General features: G+C 43.7%; 1 protein-coding gene across 1 annotated transcript in view; it reads right to left on the bottom strand.

Annotated features, from left to right (window-relative positions):
* The window catches only part of LOC126481738 (protein apterous-like), a 308879-nt gene that overhangs the window by 17196 nt on the left and 267075 nt on the right, over nucleotides 1-24608 (bottom strand). The window contains exon 6 of the mRNA XM_050105693.1: nucleotides 14391-14605. Coding sequence (XP_049961650.1) covers nucleotides 14391-14605 — 215 coding nt within the window. The remainder of the gene's footprint in view (nucleotides 1-14390; nucleotides 14606-24608) is intronic.

Here is a 24608-nt window from a genome sequence, read left to right as displayed (position 1 = left end):
CAACACTCGTTCACCTTTGGTGTTTCTGGAGGAGATGCAAACCAGCACTCAGAACAAACAGAATGTTGTTAGACCAGTCCTTTGGCCCTTCTTGCAACAGGAGGATGATGTCTTGTTCCAATAAGATAATAATCGCCCGCACACTGTCCATGGGACCCAACAGGGCTCTGCAACACGTGTAGTAACTTCCCTGGCCATCACGATCTCCAGAGTTGTCTCCAGTCTATATGATGGAACGAAAAGTTACTCGTGCGACTCATCGGCCATCAACTGCGTGGACAGGTCGAATAAATGTGGAATAACGTATACCAGGCCAGTTTTCGCCATCTCTACGCACGACTCGATGCCAGAGTCTGAACCTGCACTTCTGAACTTCTTGTGCTGTTGATCTGTAAATGTAATCATTTCATGTACTCCATATGCACTGTTGTAACAATAAATCTTGAGTGAATTGGAAACCTCGAAAAACGTGTACTAAACTTTTGCCCCGCGGTGTATGAAACTGACGAAGAATCATTACTCCAAAGAAGGCATTTGAAGGCAGGTGTGAGTGTTACCGAACCATTAGGCTTCACAAAGAGACGTTCGTTTAACAATTGTCTATTTATAATATGACAAATCATTGAAAAACGTCGGAAATTTGACTTAGAATCGCCTTTAGTATTTTTTATTGATTAGAAGAAAGCCTTGATAAGGTAAAAGGATCCCTTTTGTGGAAAATACTGGCAATGGAAAGGTTTTCCCGTATATCCTTTTAATACCATAAAAGTCTTAATGTACATACGAAAATAACTGTAAGTTCATATACGAAGAAGTCGGATATAATTTTAAGAAACCAAGGTGTTCGACAAGGATATAGTCCGTCACGCACCTTATTTAATGTACTATGTGGACCTCCTGGTTATGAACTCGAAAGATGAAATATAGAAATTAAAATAGGATACTCTCTTGCATGCAGATGACCAGATCTTATCGAAAACGGCTGATCCCGGCGGAGGTTCGAGTCCTCCCTCGGGCATGGGTGTGTGTGTGTGTGTGTCCTTAGGATAATTTAGGTTAAGTAGTGTGTAAGCTTAGGCACTGATGACCTTAGCATTTAAGTTCCATAAGGTTTCACACACATTTGAACATTTTTTTATCCAAAGCGCAATACACTACAGCTTAACTACATCTGCAAATAAAACGAAAATAATAACTTTCAAAGGGAAGAATGCAGCCAGATCTAAAATAATGATAATGAGAAAATTTTAAAACAAGTGTCCTACTTAATCATGTAGGATGTGAAATTAGTTTTAAGTATAACAAAGACACTGCGAATAAGGTTACTAAATATCAAGGTATCTGCGAAACAACTGAAATAACTTTAAGAAGAAATAAAATAAAGGAAACATTAATGAAATTTTATCAAGTTTTGGGTGTACCTACTCTCGTATATGTTCCCGAATCATGGACGCTAACAAAATAAGAAAAATCATGTGTACTGGCAGCAGAGGCGAAGTTGACGAGGTATGTAAGCGGCTGCGATAAAATGGATGGAGTAAGGAATGAAACGGTAAGATCAGATTTAGAAATCTTTTCAGTTAATGACAAGAGAGCATAGAAGGGAATGAAATGGAAGGATCATGTTGGTAGAAGATAGACTGCAAAAAAGGTAATGAATTATCGGCCAACTGGAAAGAGAGAACTAAGTAGACCTCGTAAGAGATGGCTGGATGATACCGACCGGAGCAGGTGACAATACCTAGTCCATGGAAGGAGATGATGACGATCAGTTTAATCTTTTCATTAACAGTCTTCTTTTTCAGTGAAAACCGCTAATGCAGCGTTTTTTTAATAAAGGTTGTAGTCAGAAGAAACAATACAGGGTGATTCAAAAAGAATACCACAACTTTAGGAATTTAAAACTCTGCAACGACAAAAGGCAGAGCTAAGCACTATCTGTCGGCGAATTAAGGGAGCTATAAAGTTTCATTTAGTTGTACATTTGTTCGCTTGAGGCGCTGTTGACTAGGCGTCAGCGTCCCTTTTTCTTCGAAGGTGCTACTGTAACTGGACTACAGTATCTGGAGATGTTAGAGAATTGGCTGTTTCCTCAGCTCGAACAAGAAGCACAACAATTCATATTTCAGCAGGATGGAGTGCCACCACATTGGCACTTATCTGTCCGTAACTACCTGAACGTCAACTACCCGAGGCGATGGATTGGCCGCCAGGCAGCCCGTGACAGAGCACTTCATCACTGGCCTCCAAGAAGCCCTGATCTTACCCCCTGCGATTTTTTCTTATGGGGGTATGTTAAGGATATGGTGTTTCGGCCACCTCTCCCAGCCACCATTGATGATTTGAAACGAGAAATAACAGCAGCTATCCAAACTGTTACGCCTGATATGCTACAGAGAGTGTGGAACGAGTTGGAGTATCGGGTTGATATTGCTCGTGTGTCTGGAGGGGGCCATATTGAACATCTCTGAACTTGTTTTTGAGTGAAAAAAACCTTTTTAAATACTCTTTGTAATGATGTATAACAGAAGGTTATATTATGTTTCTTTCATTAAATACACATTTTTAAAGTTGTGGTATTCTTTTTGAATCACCCTGTATTATAATACTACCCGACTTTCTGTTTTCAAATGTTGGGATGGATGGCACATACACAATAATCCGTTGTTACCTCAGAGGATTTCGGAAGATTACTGCTCAAAATCTGCAAGACTTACTGCAAACATACACCCATCAGTGGTCAGAGTATCTAACCAAGTTCTCAGCTCAGACTAGGGTGTTCAGTATCGGCACCTTTTGTGACACGACAAACGTTAATAATGCCTAAAAGAACAGACACCATTCAGATTCTGCACGTGTTGTACATTGTATATAAACTGAAGATGGAGAGGGCAACAAAGGAAAGGAAATGGAGGGGATCACTGCTGGCGGCCGGGTCACGACATTACGCGGAACAGCGGCGGCGAGTGAAAATGAGTACTGGACTGGGATTCGAACCCAGGATCTCCTGCTTACTAGCCACGTGCGTTAACCACTGCGCCATCCGGGACACAGTGTTATCGCAACTGCACGGACTATCTCGACTCGCCTCACGGTCGATCCATATTCCCATCGATCGCCACCTACTTGCAGCCCCTGTCCATTTCCTCCATGTTCGCTCTCTTAGATTCCCACAGATGGTGGGACGTATTTGTGTATTCACACTGAAGAAAGTGGGTCCATTGCCCAGCTAGGCCAATCAAATAATATGAATGCATACTGTCTGTTCTTTGCGACCTCCTGAGGGAATCTCAGAGAGCGAACATGGAGGAAATGGGAAGGGGCTGCGGATAGATAGATATTCTGCTCACACATAATCCACACCAGTGGCAAGACGCAATCAATACCTTCACTGAGCGATAACAACGGTGAAGTCACTGATGACAGTGCCACTAAAGCACAGCTATTAAACACGGTTTTCCGAAACTCCTTCACCAAAGAAGACGAAGTAAATATTCCTGAAATCCAATCAAGAACAACTGCCAAGATGAGAAACATAGAAGTAGATATCCTCGGTGTAACGAAGCAGCTTAAATCACTTAATAAAGGCAAGGCCTCCAGTCCAGATTGTATACCAGTCAGGTTCCTCTCAGAGTATGCTGATAAAATAGATCCATATTTAGCAATTACATACAACCACTCGCTCACAGAAAAATACGTACCTAAAGACTGGAAAATTGCTCAAGTCACACCAATACTCAAAAAGGGAAGTAGGAGTAATCCGCTGAATTACAGGCCCATATCACTAACGTCGATTTGCAGTAGGGTTTTGGAACATGCACCGTATTCGAACATTATGAAATACCTCGAAGAAAAAGATTTATTGACACATAGTCAGCACGGTTTCAGAAAATATCGTTCTTTTGAAACACAACTAGCTCTTTATACTCATGAAGTAATAAGTGCTATCGACAGGGGATGTCAAATTGATTCCATATTTTTAGATTTCCAGAAGGCTTTCGACACCGTTCCTCACAAGCATCTTCTAACCAAACTGCGTGCCTACGGAATAACGTCTCAGTTGTGCGACTGGATTCGTGAAAGGTCACAGTTCGTAGTAACAGACGTAAAGTCGTCGAGTAATACAGAAGTAATATCCGGCGTTCCCCAAGGAAGTATTATATGCCCTCTATTGTTCCTGATCTATATTAACGACATAGGAGACAATCTGAGTAGCCGTCTTAGTTGTTTGCAGATGATCGAAAGAACTTGCAAAATGATTTAGTTAAGATATCTGTATGGTGCGAAAAGTGGCAATTGACCCTGAATAAGGAAAAGTGTGAAGTTATTCACATGAGTACTAAAAGAAATCAGCTACATTTCGATTAAACGATAAGTCACACAAATCTGTAGGCTGTAAATTCAACTAAATAGTTAGGGATTACAATTACAAATAACCTAAATTGGAACGTTCATATAGATAATATTGTGGGTAGAGCAAACCAAACACTGCGATTCATTGGCAGAACACTTAGAAGGTGCAACAGGTCTACTAAAGAGAATGCTTACACCACGCTTGTCCGCCCTATTCTGGAGTATTGCTGTGCGGTGTGGGATCCACATCAGGTGGGACTGACGGATGAGATCGAAAAAGTACAAAGAAGGGCAGGTCGCTTTGTATTATCGCGAAATAGGGGAGATAGTGCCACAGACATGGTACGTATATTGGAGTCGCAATCGTTAAAACAAAGGCGTTTTTCGTTGCGACGCGATCTTCTCATGAAATTTCAGTCACCAGTTTTCTCCTCCGATTGCGAAAACATTCTGTTGGCACCCACCTATATAAGGAGAAATGATCATCACGATACAAGAGAAATCAGGGCTCGCACAGAAATATTTAAGTGCTTGTTTTTCCCGCGTGCCGTTCGAGAGTGGAACGGTAGAGGGACAGCAATAAGGTGGTTCACTGAACCCTCTGCCAGGCACTTTATTGTGAATAACAGAATAATCACGTAGATGTAGATGTAGACAGGTGACGCTCGATGGGTGTGTGGATCGGACATGTCCGATAGGACTTGTGGATCTGACTCGTCAAACATTTACATAGCGTATCAGTTCTTCATTATCAGACGGCATCTAAATGCAAACTGACTCACTGTACGTACCGAAGTATTAGATGAGGAAGACGGCTGGATGGCAGTACTATACAGGATTAATGAAAATATTTTTATGTTCTGAAATACAGAAGTACTGCTAAAATGTGATTTTTAAATGACAAATAAAATTCTTATGTCTATTACATCATCCAGCTTATTATCTAAAAAAGTGGATTCTAGTATCAGATTCTGAGTCCATTACAAAAATGGTCGCAACATCTCACAAAGTATTTACGGTTTTGCTGCCATACAAACATAACTAACATCCCTACCCTGTTCGCACACTGTTGTTGATTTCATCCAGCAACAGCTTAAGACTGTTAGCTATACGTTTCTCAAACCACTGCTGACAGCGTAGAGAAGGACAGCAGAAATAAACGAAAGAAAAAGAAGGATCAGTTCCAAAAAGCTGATCCTTGTTTTGCTTCAGAGAAGGGTTCTCTGGCCACTTTCATACAGTTTCTACCTTCCTCTCACGTCGTTCCACATTACTACAGGACGAAGTACGCTTGCTCCTCCACTCCTGCCAGTAACACAGCGGCGGAAGCTTTTCAAGGCACCATCACGCCGGGCCAAATGTACAGTGAAGAGAAACTTTATACGAAGAGGTCTCGTCCCCGGTCGGCCCAAACGACAGCTGTTATTTGTATACGTGTGCATTAGCAACCTCTAGCGGCTGAGGTCCTCTCCACACTCGTTTTTCTGTCAAAAAAAAAAAAAGAGCGAGGAAAACATTCGTACAAGAGGCAGGAAGAAATAAAAATGGAGGAGCGAAGCGGCGAGCGGCGGCGTATTATTTGTGGGGGCCGGAGCACTTAGCACAGTTTTACGGCGCCTCTTGCCGGCTCCTTATCATTAAGGAAGGCCGTGCCGTCCGGTGCCCCTCCGCCTTCACTTATCGGGCGCATGCCCACCCAACCGCGAGACTTTAATGGCGACATTATCCCTCGCGACGGCGGACCAGCCGGTGACGAAACCCCGGTCGCCCCGCGGCGCGCGCTTTATACCCCCTTTTACTGTCGGCGCTTTCTCCAGAAATCAAACGAGCTGAAATGAAAAGAAAGGGGAGCCGGCCGCGAACGAGCCGAGCCCCAGCGCTTTGTCCGAACCGTGTCTCGTTTCGCCGACTGAGACACTTTTTTTATTCCTCTCTTCGTCTCTTTTGCAGTTACGTATACTGCATCAGTTACTACAAACAAACGATTCGCGCTACCATCATAGCCTCGTCGTATGTCGGCAGCGTGTTGTCCGTAAGGTGAGTCACTCGTCACCGGGCGATATGCAGGCGGCCAGCCGCGTACGCTATTCTTGTCTCTGCCAACGCGGCGACGATTTACGCACTGACGAACTTGAATAAAATCGCTCCACATTCTCAGACGGCATATTCCCAACCTTCACTGTTGTTTTCAGATACGGTACCAGAGCAGCAGTTAAATGACTAAGCCAAAGTCATAACATCGATTCTACGCCACAAAGTTCGTCGCAAAGACGATAGGATTCCAGATTTAACACTTCCATCTTCAGGTAAAAGGCTCTGCGCGCTTATTTTCATAAACCTACCCCACACTTACAATGGAGCACTTAATGGAGGACAAACTACCTGGCATTTCTACATTTACATCTACGTGGATGCTCTGCAAATCACACTTAACTGCCTGGCACAGGGTTCATCGAACCACCTCTACAGTATTCTCTACTATTCCAATCTCGTACAGAGCGAGGAAAAAACGAACACCTACGTCTTTCCGTGCAAGCTCTGGATGATCTTACTTTATGATAATGATAGTTTCTCCCTATGAAAGCCGTCAACAAACTGAGGAGAAAGTTGGTGCCTGAAATTTCGTGAGAAGATTCCGCCGCAACGGGAAACGCCTTTCTTTTAATGACGTTCACACCAAATTCTGTAACATGTCAGTGACACTCTCTCACCTATTTCTCGATAATACAAAACGTGCAGCTCCACTTTGAACTTTCTCGATGAACCCTGTTAATGTTAGACCGAGCGAGGTGGCGCAGTGGTTAGCACACTGTACTCGCATTCGGGAGGACGATGGTTCAATCCCGCGTCCGGCCATCCTGATTTAGGTTTTCCGTGATTTCCCTAAATCGCTCCAGGCAAATGCCGGGATGGTTCCTTTGAAAGGGCACGGCCGACTTCCTTCCCCGTCCTTCCCTAATCCGACGAGACAGATGACCTCGCTGTTTGGCCTCTTCCCCCAAAACAATCCAATCCAATCTAGGGGGCTGATGACCTCAGATGTTAAGTCCCATAGTGCTCAGAGCCATTTGAGCCTGTTAATGTTATATGGTAAGGATCCCAAATCGCACGGCAGTACTCCAAAAGAGGACGGACAAGCCTAGTGTAGGCAGTCTCTTTAGTAGATCTGTTGCATTTTCTAAGTGTTCTGCCAATAAGATGCAGTCTTTGGTTTGCCTTCCTCCGAACATTTTCCAATTTCAGTTCTTTGTAATTGTAATTCCTAGGCACTTAGTTGAATTTTCGGTCTTTAGATTTGACTGATTAGCCCTGTTACCGAATTGAACATCCTATGTGCTGCTCGTCGGCATTGCAACTGACATTGCAAGCTATTTAATTTCAACTGTTCATACCAGCAGGAGCCAGAAATGGCAAAGAAGCCGGATCGCGAATACGCAAAATGGAGAGCGAAAGGAGAGGTTTATACGGGAGGAAGGAAGACTTAGAAAACAAAAACAGTGAGCAAGCGCCAAATTGCGGATCCAGCGGGCTGAGGTTCGAGCCACATGTGTTCGTAGATTTCTTTATAGTTTTCTTTTATCACGGATTGAGTGTCAAATAGGAGGAACAAAGTTAGAACAGGTGGACGGTTTCAAGTACTTAGGATGCATATTCTCACAGGATGGCAACATAGTGAAAGAACTGCAAGCGAGGTGTAGCAAGGCTAATGCAGTGAGCGCTCAGCTACGACCTACTCTCTTCTGCAAGAAGGAAGTCAGTACCAAGACTAAGTTATCTGTGCACCGTTCAATCTTTCGACCAACTTTGTTGTATGGGGGCGAAAGCTAGGTGGATTCAGGTTACCTTATCAATAAGGTTGAGGTTACGGATATGAAAGTAGCTAGGATGATTGCAGGTACTAGTAGATGGGAACAATGGCAGGAGGGTGTCCACAATGAGGAAATCAAAGAAAAACTGGGAATGAACTCTATAGATGTAGCAGTCAGGGCGAACAGGCTTAGATGGTGGGGTCATGTTACACGCATGGGAGAAGCAAGGTTACCCAAGAGACTCATGGGTTCAGCAGTAGAGGGTAGGAGGAGTCGGGGCAGACCAAGGAGAAGGTACCTGGATTCGGTTAAGAATGATTTTGAAGTAATACGTTTAACATCAGAAGAGGCACCAATGTTAGCACTGAATAGGGGATCATGGAGGAATTTTATAAGGGGGGCTATGCTCCAGACTGAACGCTGAAAGGCATAATCAGTCTCAAATGATGATTTCTTTTATCACTTCTCTCACCTCTGGTAATGTTAATGTGAAATGCACCGTTCGTCGGAGTCCGCGATAAACTGTAGGCCCCCTATGGCTGAGTAAGTCAGATCGAAAACCGAAGTAAATTACAGGCATACCATGTCCAATAAAAGGAGCAGCATTGATGTGTACAAAATAACCTTCGGGATGATGGCAGTTTTACTTTCAAGTGTGCATTAAATCAGTTATATTTACAGTAGCTATAAAGACTACGTTTCATTGACTTGTTGCAACTGTTTGTAGATATACATTAACCATCTGTTATAGTTGTTATTCACAATATGTACTAGGCTGAGTCATGAACATGACTATGAGTATGTAGCACAATACTATGAGAACAGGTGGACTGCTTAGAGAGGATTACCTACTTGTTAATGGCGCGCTTACGGCAGTTTGGCGCTTATGCAGGGAAGGAAACAACAAAGATCAGGTTTAACGCCCCGACGACGAGCACTTATGGAGCACCACCCCTACTAAAGGAGACCTTACAGAGGGCCACTGGATTTACAGAGCGGAGCATCACAATGCGAAGACACTGTATTCGCTTTCGTGAGGGTGTCGGTCCAAATCCCCGTCCGGCCATCTACGTTTAGGTTTCCGTGGTTTCCTTGAATTACTTAAGGCCACTACAGGAATGGTTCCTTTGGTAGGGCACCGTCGATTGTCCTCCCCGTACCTCCATAATCCGAGTTAATGGTCTGCGTCTAATGACACTGAACTCAACAAGACGTTATGCCATTATCTCATTTCCTTAATAGCTGATTGAACGACTGAAGAGAGAGACGTCTTTTGAGAATCAGTGTTTGCGGAGGATCTTCTAGTTGACGATGGAATGCGTCCAGTTGACCACCTACTTGCAGGTGAAGCTGTTACAGAGGATCTCTTATTTGCCGAAAGAGCCATTACAGAGGATCCTCTGTTGGGCAAGTAGCGCTCACGCGTGAACACCTACTTGCACGTCGAGCGATTCCTGAGAGACACTTATTTGCAAACGGAGCACTTACCACTAGATGTCTGTGACGTGCCAGTTTAAACATGGGCAACTGCGTCTTCCCACAAGTACTTGTTAATTTCTTTGCGAGGTCATTTAGGAATCTCTAAGTACTGCAGGTAATGTCACTGTAAACATTAAGTCAGCAAACCACCAGAAACTAACAATCATAGACATTTTGTGTGCCTCATTATAGAAGCCATGAATGCTAAACTCAAGAGGAACTAACGCTGTACCTATATTCATTCAATACTTATCCGACATGAATTACTTATAGACTAATTACTAATTTAGTTTATTTCCTCCCCCCGCCACCTCCGGATGGAGTATTTACCCACTCAATAGCTTGTGGAATGAGCCACTTCGCCCGCCAGTGCTATATTAATAATATGTTATTTTTTCCACTATGATATGGTGTACCCATCACGGATAAACATTTTCGTGCAATTAAGCTAACGATTGCATCAATCCTACAGGATAGCAAACACATTAATGGACCGCTTCCGGGATTCGGGAGGCGAGCTTGCTCAGGATCGAATTCGCCTCACGGATTAACTATGAGGACCAGTGAGCCGACCATCTTGGATGTCGTTTTTAGGCGCTTTCCCGCAGACAACTTTTAAATACATGGCTGGTCTCCACGTTTCGCTAAAGCTAATAGGAAACGTTCTCACAACTGAACATGCGATCTGCACCAGACGCAGGCAGACGGGCTACGGGCTACACAGATCCCATCCCAGAAGGGATGGGGGGGGGGGGGGAGTGGTGACGGCAGGAAGGTCACCAGCCCATCAGCTGTCACTTAACACTGCCACAACCCCTATGACAATGCCGACCCCTTAGAGAAAATGGGGCAAAGTACAGAAGAAGAAGAAGAAGGAGAAGAGAAGGAAGGAAGCTTAGAGGTTGAAGTCCTGTCGACAACGAGGTAGGTCATTAGAGACGGAGCACAAGCTCGGTTTGTTTCAAACATGAGAAGCAAATCGGCCGCGCCCTTTCAAAGAAACCATCCCGGCATTTGCCTGGAGTACAATTACTCTCTACCAAAACTAGAAGTCGGTCTTTTTGGTACAGTACATAAGAGACGTAATAAATGGCAGGATTACCGGTATTATTGGTAGCAGAGAGAAACAGGGAGCAGACGACTTCTGTTTGTTTTACACATAATCAGAACCGCACACCGTTCAGTGTTGGTCCACAGTGTGTTTTATATCCTTACAAAAAATAAACTGAATTTTATAACTAATAAAAATTAGTACATGTAACTTCTGCGCTTTTATGTAACCAAAGCAATTATGTTTGATGAAAGTATAGTTTACATTAACAAATATAAAAAAAGTCTTCATCAAGATTAAAGGCAAGAGTTTTGTATTATTACTGATAAGTGCAAAACTTTATTCTTATAACACATACATGTTTTATTTAACCTCGACGAAGTACCGAAACCATCTTTGATATATTTTTGTGTTTATTTTTATTTTTATCTTTTTTCGAGAAAACTGCGTTTTCTAGTTTATATGATAAATCCCTCTTTTTTCTCTGCAACGTCCCCGCATTTCACGTTACAAATCAACGCTTTTCGAATAAAATCTGAATTAAATATTGACAATTTCAATTTTGCTATAATTACGGTTTATATGTAACTATGTAGAACAAAAATTTTTCGTAGCTTATGTGGCTCTTTATTTATCCTCACACCGTTTCTAGATGGTTTACCACTTCCCGTTTCTTGGGGAATCTAGTAAGACAGTGATCGCACAGGCAAACAAAGCGTTCGAAATGAGGTAACCCCCGATAGGTATGCAACACATCTAACATACAGATAGTGCGGCTACGATCTTAACGGACCGAAGCTACTACTATAACCTGGAGCGATTTAGGTAAGCCACAAAAAATCTAAATCTAGATGCTCAGATGAGGATTTGAACTGTCGTCCTCCTGAATGCCGGCACTACCTGCTCAGGAAGAAAGGGAAGAGGAAGAGGAAGAAGAAGAAGAAGAAGAAGAAGAAGAAGAAGAGGAAGAGGAAAAGAATAAGACTTAGGATTGCACTGAACCTTCGATGACTACAGTAATTTAAGAAATTGAGTCTGCCTTGATGCAAAACACCTTGTTATTCGTTATTTCTATATTCTGACAAACTAGCACGCGAACAGCAAGATGTCGTAATATTCTGGATCAGAAACAAAGTGCGAAAGTTTTGTTTTTCTGTGTGTAAAAGCAGCTACATATCATCCAACGAGCACCACATGATGTTCGACAAGTAAAAAACGGCAACAGAAAGAGAAAAAAAGTGCACAGAAAATTGTAGCAAACGGTGACAATAATTGCTTAAAACATGCTGTAACATACAATAAATAAGATTTTAAAAAAACACACACTGATGATGGTGATACTTGTCGCCGTAACTAGTTTGGGAGAATAAAGAAATAAACGAATAACAAGGTGTTTTGCATCAAGGCGGACTCAATTTACGATATTACTGTTTTTCTATGCAAACACGGACCAAATGGAAGAGTTCCAAGATAAAATTATTGTCTTCGATGACTAATATGCTTATGTCACTCACCATACTAAGTACTTTTGAATGTGTAGCATCTGCATGAACATGGAAAATGAAACACGAGAGACGTGGCGAATTCAGAGAACGCAGAATTACGCTTATCTAGATCACTAGAAAATTTTCGGCAAATTCAGGTGCAAGAGCGAGAAAATTAAGAGAAAAAATATTTCATTCCTAGAAGAAGCTAATAATGATAGGCATTGCTAAATAAAAAAAAAGATAGGAAGATTACGGCATGACATCCAGTACATGATGTCACTAGAGACGGAGTACTTGCTAGGCTCAGAAGAATAGGGAAGTAAATAGGCCATCTTCTGTGTCAAAAGACCTATTCCGGCATTTCCCTCAAGCAACGTAAGGAAACCAGAGGAGAACTACATCTGAAGGATCGAATGCTAGTCCCGTGAATTCCAATAGCCGTCTGTAGGCAAGTATTCAAGCATGCACGTGCTCCGTTAACTCACTCCCATTGTGTCGGTCCGTTCGGGAAGCAGATACTGGGGAGCAGGACCTGGGGGAGGGGATGTCAAGGGTCACGGAGGGCGAGAGGGCTTGCGCAGCGTCCTTAGCCGCAATTTCTTGTGTGCCACACATTTAACACAGTGTTCCTAGTTCGTTAATCGTTATCTGTTACATGACAGTTGTTAAACCGGACTGCCCATTTTTTCACTGCCCGCGCTGTTTTCGGCGCGTCGTAAGATTCGGCTTTCTCGTTAGGACCGGCAGGCCTTTCTTCCATCGCTACTGTGCGTCTTGTTTTTGGCGCAGCGCGGCGCTTCTTTCGTAGGCAGCTCTGCTACGCGGGCGGCCCATTCGGGTCCTAACAAAGTAGCAGCTTTTTCGGAGACATTTTTCGGAAGGCTGATAACGGTTGTTTATGGTCCCAGCTGGCGATACAAAGACGCCTGTTATGCATAAGGCTACTTGACGTCAGAAACTGAAACACACTACCTCGAAAAGAGGAAAAGAAACGGAAAACACACTAGTAAGGATTACGAGATTCTTGTGTTATTCTACAGGTATTCGACTGCTGTAGTCGCGCCATTTCTGACACTGGTGTGTCGAGACAAAATTCATGACGACACACTCAAATCTCTGTGGGATTACGCAGTGCGAAACATATCGAGTAAAACTGGAAAGGTGTTCGTGGAAAAGTCTACCTGGTAATAACCTAAAGCTTCCAAACTATTTTTGATAAATTCTTTTTGCACATACTAAGTTCGTCAACAGTACTAATCAGTGCTCGTGGTTATTTAAAACCTATCCAGTCAGCAAGATATTAACTTGTGGAGATTAATAGCACACATGTTAAAAGAATTACTAACATTAAGATATGTGAGCACAAAATAAGCAAACTCGCATATGCGAATGACCAGATGTACTGCGGCGTGTACGACATTCATTACGCCAAAGATTGCAATTGTGTGCAGATGTACTGCGGCGTGTACGACATTCATTACGCCAGAGATTGCAATTGTGTGCAGCAAATGATTTGCCACCACATTGAACATCTATTGGCCTGACGTGTCGGGACACACACTATTCCACTCCGTAATTGAGAACGGAAACCACGTGTGTACGTGTACCTCACCCCTCATGGTAATGTACATGTGCGTCAGTGAAAAAGACCAATAAAAAGGTGTTAGCAGTGGACGTAATGTGCTGTTCCAGTCTCTTCTGTACCTAAGGTCCATCACCGTTCCCTTTGGATCCCTACGTAATTCTGTGCTCTCCGATACACACGATCGAACAGCGGAGGAGTGGTACTCAAGCGTCAACTTTAGGTTACAATATCTCCGGATGTAATTAACATTTTACAATGAAACAAACGGCACTGATTACGTATTTGTTTATATGTTCAGATGTGCTAACAAAACTAACGGGGTTCCATTTTAAAAAAAACGTAGATTTGTGTTAAACATACTTCCGTGCATTTTTTATGGTTTGTATTAACCAATTACACTAGCCCCTCTCCGCACGTTCGGTCTGTGGAATCGATTCGTCAGTATTTGATTTGGCTTACGAAATATATCCAGCGGTAATGTTAGGTGACTCACCCTGTATACCGTGGGAAGAGGATGAAGCAGACGACAAAATGGTCATGTTTTAGCAGATGATGTGACTTTTGTGTGAATCGTATAGCCCTTGCCCGCAAGGGGAATGTCAGGAGCACAGACATAGTCAACTCACCTGCAGCACCCTCTTGGGCAGCCCCGTCTTCTGCGACAGCTGCTTCAGGTCCTTGGCGTCGGGGTTGTGGTTGATGGCGAAGTAGGACTTCATGGTTCGCAGCTGGTGGTGCTTGAAGGAAGTGCGCATGCGCTTGGTGCGCTGCTGGCCGTTCACCACCCCGGGCGTGCCCGGCCCGCGGCCGAACGGCGTGTCCAGGTAGTCCGCGTTCAGGTCTGCAACCGCGAGAACACAACAAGGTCAGGGCGCGAATACCGTGTGCAAAGAACGGCACGTTTTTGACATAAGTGGCGCTTGCCCACGAAATACACTAAGGCAAACTACATTTAACAAACACTAAGAGCTGCTGGTGAAGTAAATCCCTACTCATTACTACACTACTGGCCATTAAAATTGCTACACCAAGAAGAAATGCAGATGATAAACGGGTATTCATCGGACAAATATATTATACCAGAACTGACATGTGATTACATTTTCACGCAATTTGGGTGCATAGATTCTGAGAAATCAGTACCCAGAACAGCCACCTCTGGCCGTAATAACGGCCTTGATACGCCTGGGCATTGAGTCAAACAGAGCTTGGATGGCGTGTACAGGTATAGCTCCCCATGCAGCTTCAACACGACACCACAGTTCATCAAGAGTAGTGACTGGCGTATTGTGACGAGCCAGTTGCTCGGCCACCATTGACCAGATATTTTCAATTGGTGAGAGGTCTGGAGAATGTGCTGGCCAGGGCAGCAGTCGAATATTTTCTGTATCCAGAAAGGCCCGTACAGGACCTGCAACATACGGTCGTGCATTATCCTGCTGAAATGTAGGGTTTCGTAGGGATCGGATGAAGGGTGGAGCCACGGGTCGTAACACATGTCAAATGTAACGTCCACTGTTCAAAGTGCCGTCAATGCGAACAAGAGGTGACCGAGACGTGTAACCAATGCCACCCCATACTATCACGCCAGGTGATATGCCAGTATGGCGATGACGAATACACACTTCCAATGTGCGTTCACCGCGATGTCGCCAAACACGGATGCGACCATCATGATGCTGTAAACAGGGCCTGGATTCATCCGAAAAAATGACGTTTTGCCATTCGTGCACCCAGGTTCATCGTCGAGTACACCATCGCAGGCGCTCCTGTCTGTGATGCAGCGTCAAGGGTAACCGCAGCCATGGTCTCCGAGCTGATAGCCCATGCTGCTGCAAACTTCGTCGAACTGTTCGTGCAGATGCTTATTGTCTTGCAAACGTCCCCATCTGTTGACTCAGGCATCGAGACGTAGCTACACGATTACAGCCATACGGATAAGGTGCCCGTCATCTCGACTGTTAGTGATACGAGGCCGTTGGGATCCAGCACGGCCTTCCGTATTACCCTCCTGAACCCACCGATTCCATATTCTGCTAACAGTCATTGGATCTCGACCAACACGAGCAGCAATGTCGTGATACGATAAACCTCAATCGCTATAGGCTACAATCCGACCTTTATCAAAGTCGAAAACGTGATGGTACGCATTTCTCCTCCTTACACGAGGCATCACAACAACGTTTTTGACCAGGCAACGCCCGTCAACTGCTGTTTGTGTATGAGTAAGCGGTTCGAAACTTTCCTCATGTCAGCACGTTGTAGGTGTCGCCACCGGCACCAAACTTGTGTGAATGCTCTGAAAAGCTAATCATTTGCATATCGCAGCATCTTCTTCCTGTCGGTTAAATTTCGCGTCTGTAGCACGCCATCTTCGTAGTATAGCAATTTTAATGGCCAGTAGTGTAGTTTCGATCAACAAAGCATCATCAAGTAACACCTAATCATCTATATCTGCTTGTATGGTAGCCATCTTTAAACAGCGCAAAATAAATACATAAAATAAAAGGTCATAGTGCGTCATTAAATATACCATCAACAGTAAAATTCACTTACAGAATTAAACAATGGAAAATCTAGGATGGAATAATGACAATATTATGAAAAGGACAGACTGCTATTGATCGTATAGTGGAGATGAGTCGCAGACAGGCAGAACAAAAAGACTACTAAACATGTAAATTTTCTGTCAGAAGGCTTTCTTACGAAATAAACAACATACACACATACATTCACATAAATGCAGCTCACACACAGTCTTTTTGTTATGCCTGTCCGCGAATCAACATCTCCTTTTCATAATATTGTCACTAATAAAATTAACCACTTGAAGAACACTTTATTCAGGTTCCTTTATCTGTGTGGAGTCCTTTCTTGTTCAAACGACTCGCTTCAAATACAGGATGGGCCAAACTAAAACTGGTCCAGAAAATATTTCATGCATTTCAACCCAGCTTACGGCATCTGCCTTGGGAGAATATACTGTTAGTTGGTTTGCCTATCTAAAAGTGCTTTCCGGGCCAGTTTAGTTTTGCCGATTCTGTATATGCTACAAAGCAACACGTGCACAAAATATAGAGAAAACGACCTTTGCTTATTTTTGTTATAAATGTATTTCTGTTCACCTGGTTTATTCAACCAATAAGCATTTAGAGCCCTGGGACTGTATTTCATACAGCAAAAGTATAATAATTTTAAATAAATCTTAACCTACGCAGTAATACGCTTCTCATTAGAAGTACTGTTTGATACTGTCCTTGTAAATATTCCTGTCCTCTTGACTTGAGAATTCTTGCCACCAATACGAGAAAAAGAAATCAAATGGCTCTGAGCATTATACAACTTGACTTCTGAGGTCATCAGTCGCCTAGAACTTACAACTAATTAAACCTAACTAACCGAAGGACATCACACACATCCATGCCCGAGGCAGGATTCGAACCTGCGACCGGAGCGGTCGCTCGGCTCCAGACTGTAGCGCCCAGAACCGCACGGCCACTCCGGCCGGCTAAAAAGAAATCACCCATGGTATTCTGCCCCTAGGAACTTCCGTTTGTATTGTCGCAATAGTGCTACAGCTGTGAATCGCTGTTTATATGGGTGCTAATCATTCATCCAGTGCATCCATGGACCAAGGTAGTATTGTTCCCTACATGATGTAGCTGCTGGTTCAACGATTTTCTAAATATTTTTCCCTGATTCCATTCCTCTTACTTTTGTCATTCCAGGTAAACACTGCTACAATTATTAGCATCTTTAGGCATAGACAAACGATCGAGCCTGCTACATTAAGCATGTAATTACCCGTGCTATGCCACCAAACTGAAACGCAACAAATCGATGAGCAATAATCTAGTTCGTGAGCAGAGGAGTTCTTAATCAATGTAATTGCCTGTCTCTGTCTTTACTTTACTTTTAGTAGAATTCTCTTCAAAAACTTCCTGTTTAAAAATTTTCAACCGGACTTGCGGAGTCCGCAGAGTGAAGTATTTCAACCCAATGCAAGCCAGTGGGTCATATGAAGGCGATAGTGTCTTCCTGACATGCTGATGCTTCCCCTCAGCCTATGAGCTCTGTGTTCTGGTCGCTGAGAAAATTATCATGGCTTCACACTGTAACTACAATCCTGACAACGAGCACGAAGCTTTACGGTGAAGGTACAGGTGCAAATGGCTACTGAACTTCATGCTGCTACTCAAATACGTGAGCCTAAATGTCTGCTAATAAAGACATGTCTGTTGCGTAACAGTAAAAATAGGAGAAACATCGCTAAAGAATGTCAAATTTGAGGATGAAATAGAATTAGATGAAAGAATGATTTGACATAAGAACATCTAAAAATATGGTATTTGCATGTATACGCGAACAGATTTGAAGTTGCAGAGTTACGAGTATCTTTCGTATGAATTCTACGGTGTTTCCTTAAATAAAGAAATGCATGGTTTATGCTCCTCTTCCTCTCACACCTGAACAAGTGTTTCATCTTTAGAGACCTCACAACAGACGAGATATAGAAGCATGAACAGCTATCATAGAGACTTTAGTTCAGAAAAGCTGTAGGTATTTCTCCCATTCGTTATTAGCAAACGCATATGTCTTCATAAGTACCTGAAATTGAATTACTTTTCGACTTTTTACATGATATTTAATGTGATTTACCATATGGACAACATTTTTGACAAGATAAAACTGTCTGCGGAATCGGGCACGAGCACTCACGCATGTGTTATTAGGAGGTGCTCCTGTAAAGCCACAGTTTGTTACTGACTCTTTACGGGCAAGATCCCGGGTTCAAAATCCATTTCGTAGTAAAGTTTTTATCTGGTCACCAAGGATGGAACAACATCTGCCTCATTTCTAGCCTTGATGGTTTGGTGGATACGCTCTACGCCTTTACTGGTCCCCTGGGAGTTTTATTCATGCAGCATAGTGGAAGAGACTCTACTTAAATCAGAAGGCATCGAGACGAGACAGCATTACGCAGCAATTTCAGTTTCGGTCCATGAGGATGATCAGGCACGTCACTCCAGAAATGGGTGGCTATTCTATACGGCTCACAGTTCTACTGGCCACAATCCGTCAGAAGCATTATGGAAACGCGTCTTTCAGAAAATTAAATAAACTACGAGGTGGATTCAAGTTCTAAGGCCTCCGATTTTTTTTCTAATTAACTACTGACCCGAAATCGATGAAACTGGCGTTACTTCTCAACGTAATCGACCTGCAGACGTACACATTTTTCACAACGCTGACGCCATGATTCCATGGCAGAGGAGAAGGCTTCTTTAGGAGTCTGTTTTGACCACTGGAAAATCGCTGAGGCAATAGCAGCACGGCTGGTGAATGTGCGGCCACGGAGAGTGTCTTTCATTGTTGGAAAAAGCCAAAAGTCACTAGGAGCCAGGTCAGGTGAGTAGGGAGCATGAGGAATCACTTCGAAGTTGTTATCACGAAGAAACTGTTGCGTAACGTTAGCTCGATAGGCGGGTGCGTTGTCTTGGTGAAACAGCACACGCGCAGCCCTTCCCAGACGTTTTTGTTGCAGTGCAGGAAGGAATTTGTTCGTCAAAACATTTTCGTAGGCTGCACCTGTTACCGTAGTGCCCTTTGGAACGCAATGGGTAAGGATTACGCCCTCGCTGTCCCACAACATGGACACCATCATTTTTTCAGCACTGGCGGTTACCGGAAATTTTTTTGGTGGCGGTGAATCTGTGTGCTTCCATTGAGCTGACTGGCGCTTTGTTTCTGGATTGAAAAATGGCATCCACGTCTCATCCATTGTCACAACCGACGAAAAGAAAGTCCCATTCGTGCTGTCGTTGCGTGTCAACATTGCTTGGCAACACGCCACACAGGCAGCCGTGTGGTCGTCCGTCAACATTTGTGGCACCCACCTGGATGACATTTTTCGCATTTTCAGGTCGTCATGCAGGATTATGTGCACAGAACCCACAGAAATGCCAACTCTGGAGGCGATCTGTTCAACAGTCATTCGGCGATCCCCCAAAACAATTCTCTCCACTTTCTCGATCATGTCGTCAGGCCGGCTTGTGCGAGCCCGAGGTTGTTTCGGTTTGTTGTCACACGATGTTCTGCCTTCATTAAACTGTCTCACCCACGAACGCACTTTCGACACATCCATAACTCCATCACCACGTGTCTCCTTCAACTGTTGATGAATTTCAATTGGTTTCACATCATGCAAATTCAGAAAACGAATGATTGCACGCTGTTTAAGTAAGGAAAACGTCGCCAATTTAAGTATTTAAAAGAGTTCTCATTCTCGCCGCTGGCGGTAAAATTGCATCTGCCGTACGGTGCTGCCATCTCTGGGACGTATTGACAATGAACGCGGCCTCATTTTAAAACAGTGCGCATGTTTCTATCTCTTTCCAGTCCGGAGAAAAAAAATCGGAGGCCTTAGAACTTGAATGCACCTCGTAAATCACACTAAACCAAAGCGCATGTGACCAGCTTCCTAGAAGACACTGACCTGAAAACTGACCGATACATGGTCCTGTGCTCAAGGAGTTACTGAACGGCAGAGTTGAAGGTGTCTGTGATCTGCACACCGCTTCCCCAACCACTAATGTGTGCTTTCAGAAGAGGCCCACTATAATTTTTTTTTAACAGCTAAAAAGTTACTCTTGGAAGACTGAATGGACTCCTTTCCACTCCTCCAATCGAGGAAAAATTGGTTAGTGGTATTAAGAGCACAATACAAGTATCCATGGTGTTGTCAGATATGCTGACCTTCCAGTCACGTATACCAGATAAAGAAAATTAGCAAGGGTGGTAATCGACCCAAACCGTCACCCTCACTGGCTTCCTTCTACCAGAGTGACCTGCGAGGCACGAAGGCAGCGGACATAGCTCAGATCTGGCACACGGGGTGGCTCGACATCAGCGAACACTTCGCTAATTAGTGGCGGTTTAGGTCCGGACTGCAGATGTATTTCATTACAGAAGTTTCACGACACATTTATTTCGCATACGAAACTTAGAAATGCTCTCAGTTAGCTACTGAAATGTGAGGAGGAAGCGGAGTTATTTAGATCCCTCGGGGCGCCACTGTAAGTTGTGGAGCAGATGTTGAGCAACAAGAGTTGTGACTACACGCCTATTAAATTAAGTTGAGCGTTGTTCAGCTACGGGGCGCCTTGGGCAACTCCGAGACGTCGGCCCACGGGAACCAGCGGAGTCCTTTGATCCGTGATGTGTGTGAAACAAGTGTCGCAGCTGTATCCGCACGGGACCCGCTTCCATCTCAGCTGACTTGTTTTCGGCGCGCGCCCTCGTGACAGCGCGAATGAAGACGGAGCATGCGCCGGTCTGGAAATGTGCCATCAAATCGATGTTTACTCACTTCTCTCTCTCCGCGGCTTCACGATTTAACTGCTCTCTCCGGCAGAGCTGAGTCAAAGCATCGCGCCACTGCTCCTGTGGGACTGCCCTGAGGAATAGTGACGTCGCAACTTTTGAAACGACAGCATTTTCGCCATGAACTGGAGTTAAAAATACATACACTTTGTAACAGCACGCCATGTTTATCTGTCTGTATGTTAAGGCTGATTTCAGTTGGTACAGTAGGGATTTTGATTCGGTTTTCATTAATAGATAAGACTCATTCACAAGCAAGATTTTGTATGGCCGAGCGGTTCTAGGCGCTTCAGTCCGGAACCGCACTGCTGCTACGGTCGCACGTTCGAATCCTGCCTCGGGCATAGATGTGTGTGATGTCCTTAGGTTAGTTAGGTTTAAGTAGTTCTGAGTCTAGGGGACTGATGACTTCAGATGTTAAGTCCCGTAGTGCTTGGAGCCATTTTGAACCACTTCAAATGAGTACTGATCAGCGGATACAAAATTCCTACACACGGTCGTTGCGTGGCGATGTTACAAATTTTCAGACATGATTGAGGAAGGGTAAATTTAAGGTTTGGGGGCGCTGGTTTGGGAACAGCCGAGCCTGAAGTTACAAGCAAAATCATTCTGATCCCTCTGACACTGGCACATATGTGCCGGTACTGTTGTTCCTAACATTTTAGGGTAGGATACTATCAGAGGTGATTTAGTATGCACCAAAACCAGAAAAAAATCTCTAGTATACAAGGGCTCTAAAATGTATACCTTGATATGAGCTAAAATGGTTCAAATGGCTCTAAGCACTATGGGACTTAACGTCTATGGTCATCAGTCCCCTAGAACTTAGTACTACTTAAACGTAACTAACCTAATGACATCACACAACACCCAGTCGTCACGAGGCAGAGAAAATCCCTGACCCCACCGGGAATCGAACCCGGGAACCCAGGCGCGGGAGGTCTTGGGTCCTCTTCTGTTCTTAATATATATTAATGACTTGCCATTCTATATTCACGAAGAAGCAAAGCTGGTACTTTTTGCCGATGATAGAAGTATAGCTATCACACCAAACAGATAAGAATTAACTGGTGAAATTGTAAACAATGTTTTTCAGAAAATCATTAAGTGGTTCTCTGCAAATGGGCTCTCATGAAACTTTGACAAAACACAGTACATACAGTGCGACACGATAAATGAAATGACACCATTAATAAATTAAGACTTCGATCAGAAATCGGTAGCTAAGGTAGAATATTCAAAATTTCTAGGTGTATGCATTGATGAGGGGTTGAACTGGAAAAAACACACTAAAGATCTGCTGAAACATTTGAAATTACAATGAAATGAACACCCTTAGCTGCTTACAGGCGTTGACATACGTCAACGGGGACAGATGAAAATGTGTGCCCCGACCGGGACTCGAACCCGGGATCTTACATGGCAGACGCTCCATCCGACAGAGGCCAACTTGCAATAAAAAACTGAGTGGAAGGATCAACAAAAACGAACTTGAACGGATGTCATGTGACGTCCGCAACGACCAAACACATCGATCAACAACGAACAAATTGAAAAAAAAAAAGATGGATAGAGCGTCTGTCATGTAAGCAAAAGATCCCGGGTTCGAGGCCCGGTCGGGGCACACATTTTCATCTGTCCCCGTTGACGTATGCCAACGCTTGTAAGGAGCTAAGGGTGTTCATTTCATTGTAATTTCATTCTAATGAGCTGCACGGTCACCTTAGTATATGAAACATTTGAGTTCAGCTACTTGTGCTATTAGGGTCATTGCAAATTTTGGCGACATACATCTCAGTAAATTAGCTTACCACTCCTATTTTCATTCTCTGCTTTCGTATGGCATCATATTCTGGGGTAACTCATCATTGAGTAAAAGAGTGTTCATTGCACAAAAGCGTGTAATCAGAATAATTGCTGGAGCTCATCCAAGATCATCCTGCAGACACTTATTTAAAGAGCTAGGGATCTTCACTGTAACTTCACAATACATATATTCACTTAGGAAATTTGTTGTTAACAATCCGAACGAATTCAAAGTTAATAGCAGTGTACATGGCCACAACACTAGGAGAAAGGATGATCTTCACTACTCGAGGTTAAATCTAACTTTGGGCCGGCCGGTGTGGCCGTGCCGTTCTAGGCTCTTGAGTCTGGAACCGCGTGACCGCTACGGTCGCAGGTTCGAATCCTGCCTCTGGCATGGATGTGTGTGATGTCCTTAGGTTAGTTATGGCTCAGAAAGGGGTAAATTCTGCTGCCACAAAAATCTTTGGTCACTTACCTAATAGCATCAAAAGCCTGACAGATAGCCATATAGCATGTAAAAGGAAATTAAAAGAATTTCTTAATGGCAACTCCTTCTACTCATTAGATGAATTTTTGGATATAGTAAGTGGGTAATTACCCCGACCCCCACAAAAAAATTAAAATGTTAAGTATCATGTAATATTTTGCATTTGTAGCGAAATGCAGGAAGATCTGCAGCGGATAGGCACTTGGTGCAGGGAGTGGCAACTGACCCTTAACATAGACAAATGTAATGTATTGCGAATACATAGAAAGAAGGATCCTTTATTGTATGATTATATGATAGCGGAACAAACACTGGTAGCAGTTACTTCTGTAAAATATCTGGGAGTATGCGTGCGGAACGATTTGAAATGGAATGATCATATAAAATTAATTGTTGGTAAGGCGGGTACCAGGTTGAGATTCATTGGGAGAGTCCTTAGAAAATGTAGTCCATCAACAAAGGAGGTGGCTTACAAAACACTCGTTCGACCTATACTTGAGTATTGCTCATCAGTGTGGGATCCGTACCAGATCGGATTGACGGAGGAGATAGAGAAGATCCAAAGAAGAGCGGCGCGTTTCGTCACGGGGTTATTTGGTAATCGTGATAGCGCTACGGAGATGTTTAACAAACTCAAGTGGCAGACTCTGCAAGAGAGGCGCTCTGCATCGCGGTGTAGCTTGCTCGCCAGGTTTCGAGAGGGTGCGTTTCTGGATGAGGTATCGAATATATTGCTTCCCCCTACTTATACCTCCCGAGGAGATCACGAATGTAAAATTAGAGAGATTAGAGCGCGCACGGAGGCTTTCAGACAGTCGTTCTTCCCGCGAACCATACGCGACTGGAACAGGAAAGGGAGGTAATGACAGTGGGAGGTAAAGTGCCCTCCGCCACACACCGTTGGGTGGCTTGCGGAGTATAAATGTAGATGTAGATGTAGATGTAGACACCTTTTATTAACCTGACACGTTTCACATCATTACGAAGAGTCGTATTCATGATCTATGGAACAAGTACTAATCTAATCTAAAATTCAGGAAGATCAATGCTATTTCAGCACCTGAACTCTCTCTCTCTCTTTCTGCCTCTTTCTAACAAAGGCACGAGAAGGGCGATATGAAGTCCCAGCTGCCAATTTCATGCCGCTCTGCAGGGAACGGCTATC

The sequence above is a fragment of the Schistocerca serialis genome, chromosome 5 (genome assembly GCF_023864345.2).
Source record: "Schistocerca serialis cubense isolate TAMUIC-IGC-003099 chromosome 5, iqSchSeri2.2, whole genome shotgun sequence".
Lineage (NCBI taxonomy): Eukaryota > Metazoa > Arthropoda > Insecta > Orthoptera > Acrididae > Schistocerca > Schistocerca serialis.
This window is presented reverse-complemented; position numbering and strand designations above follow the sequence as displayed.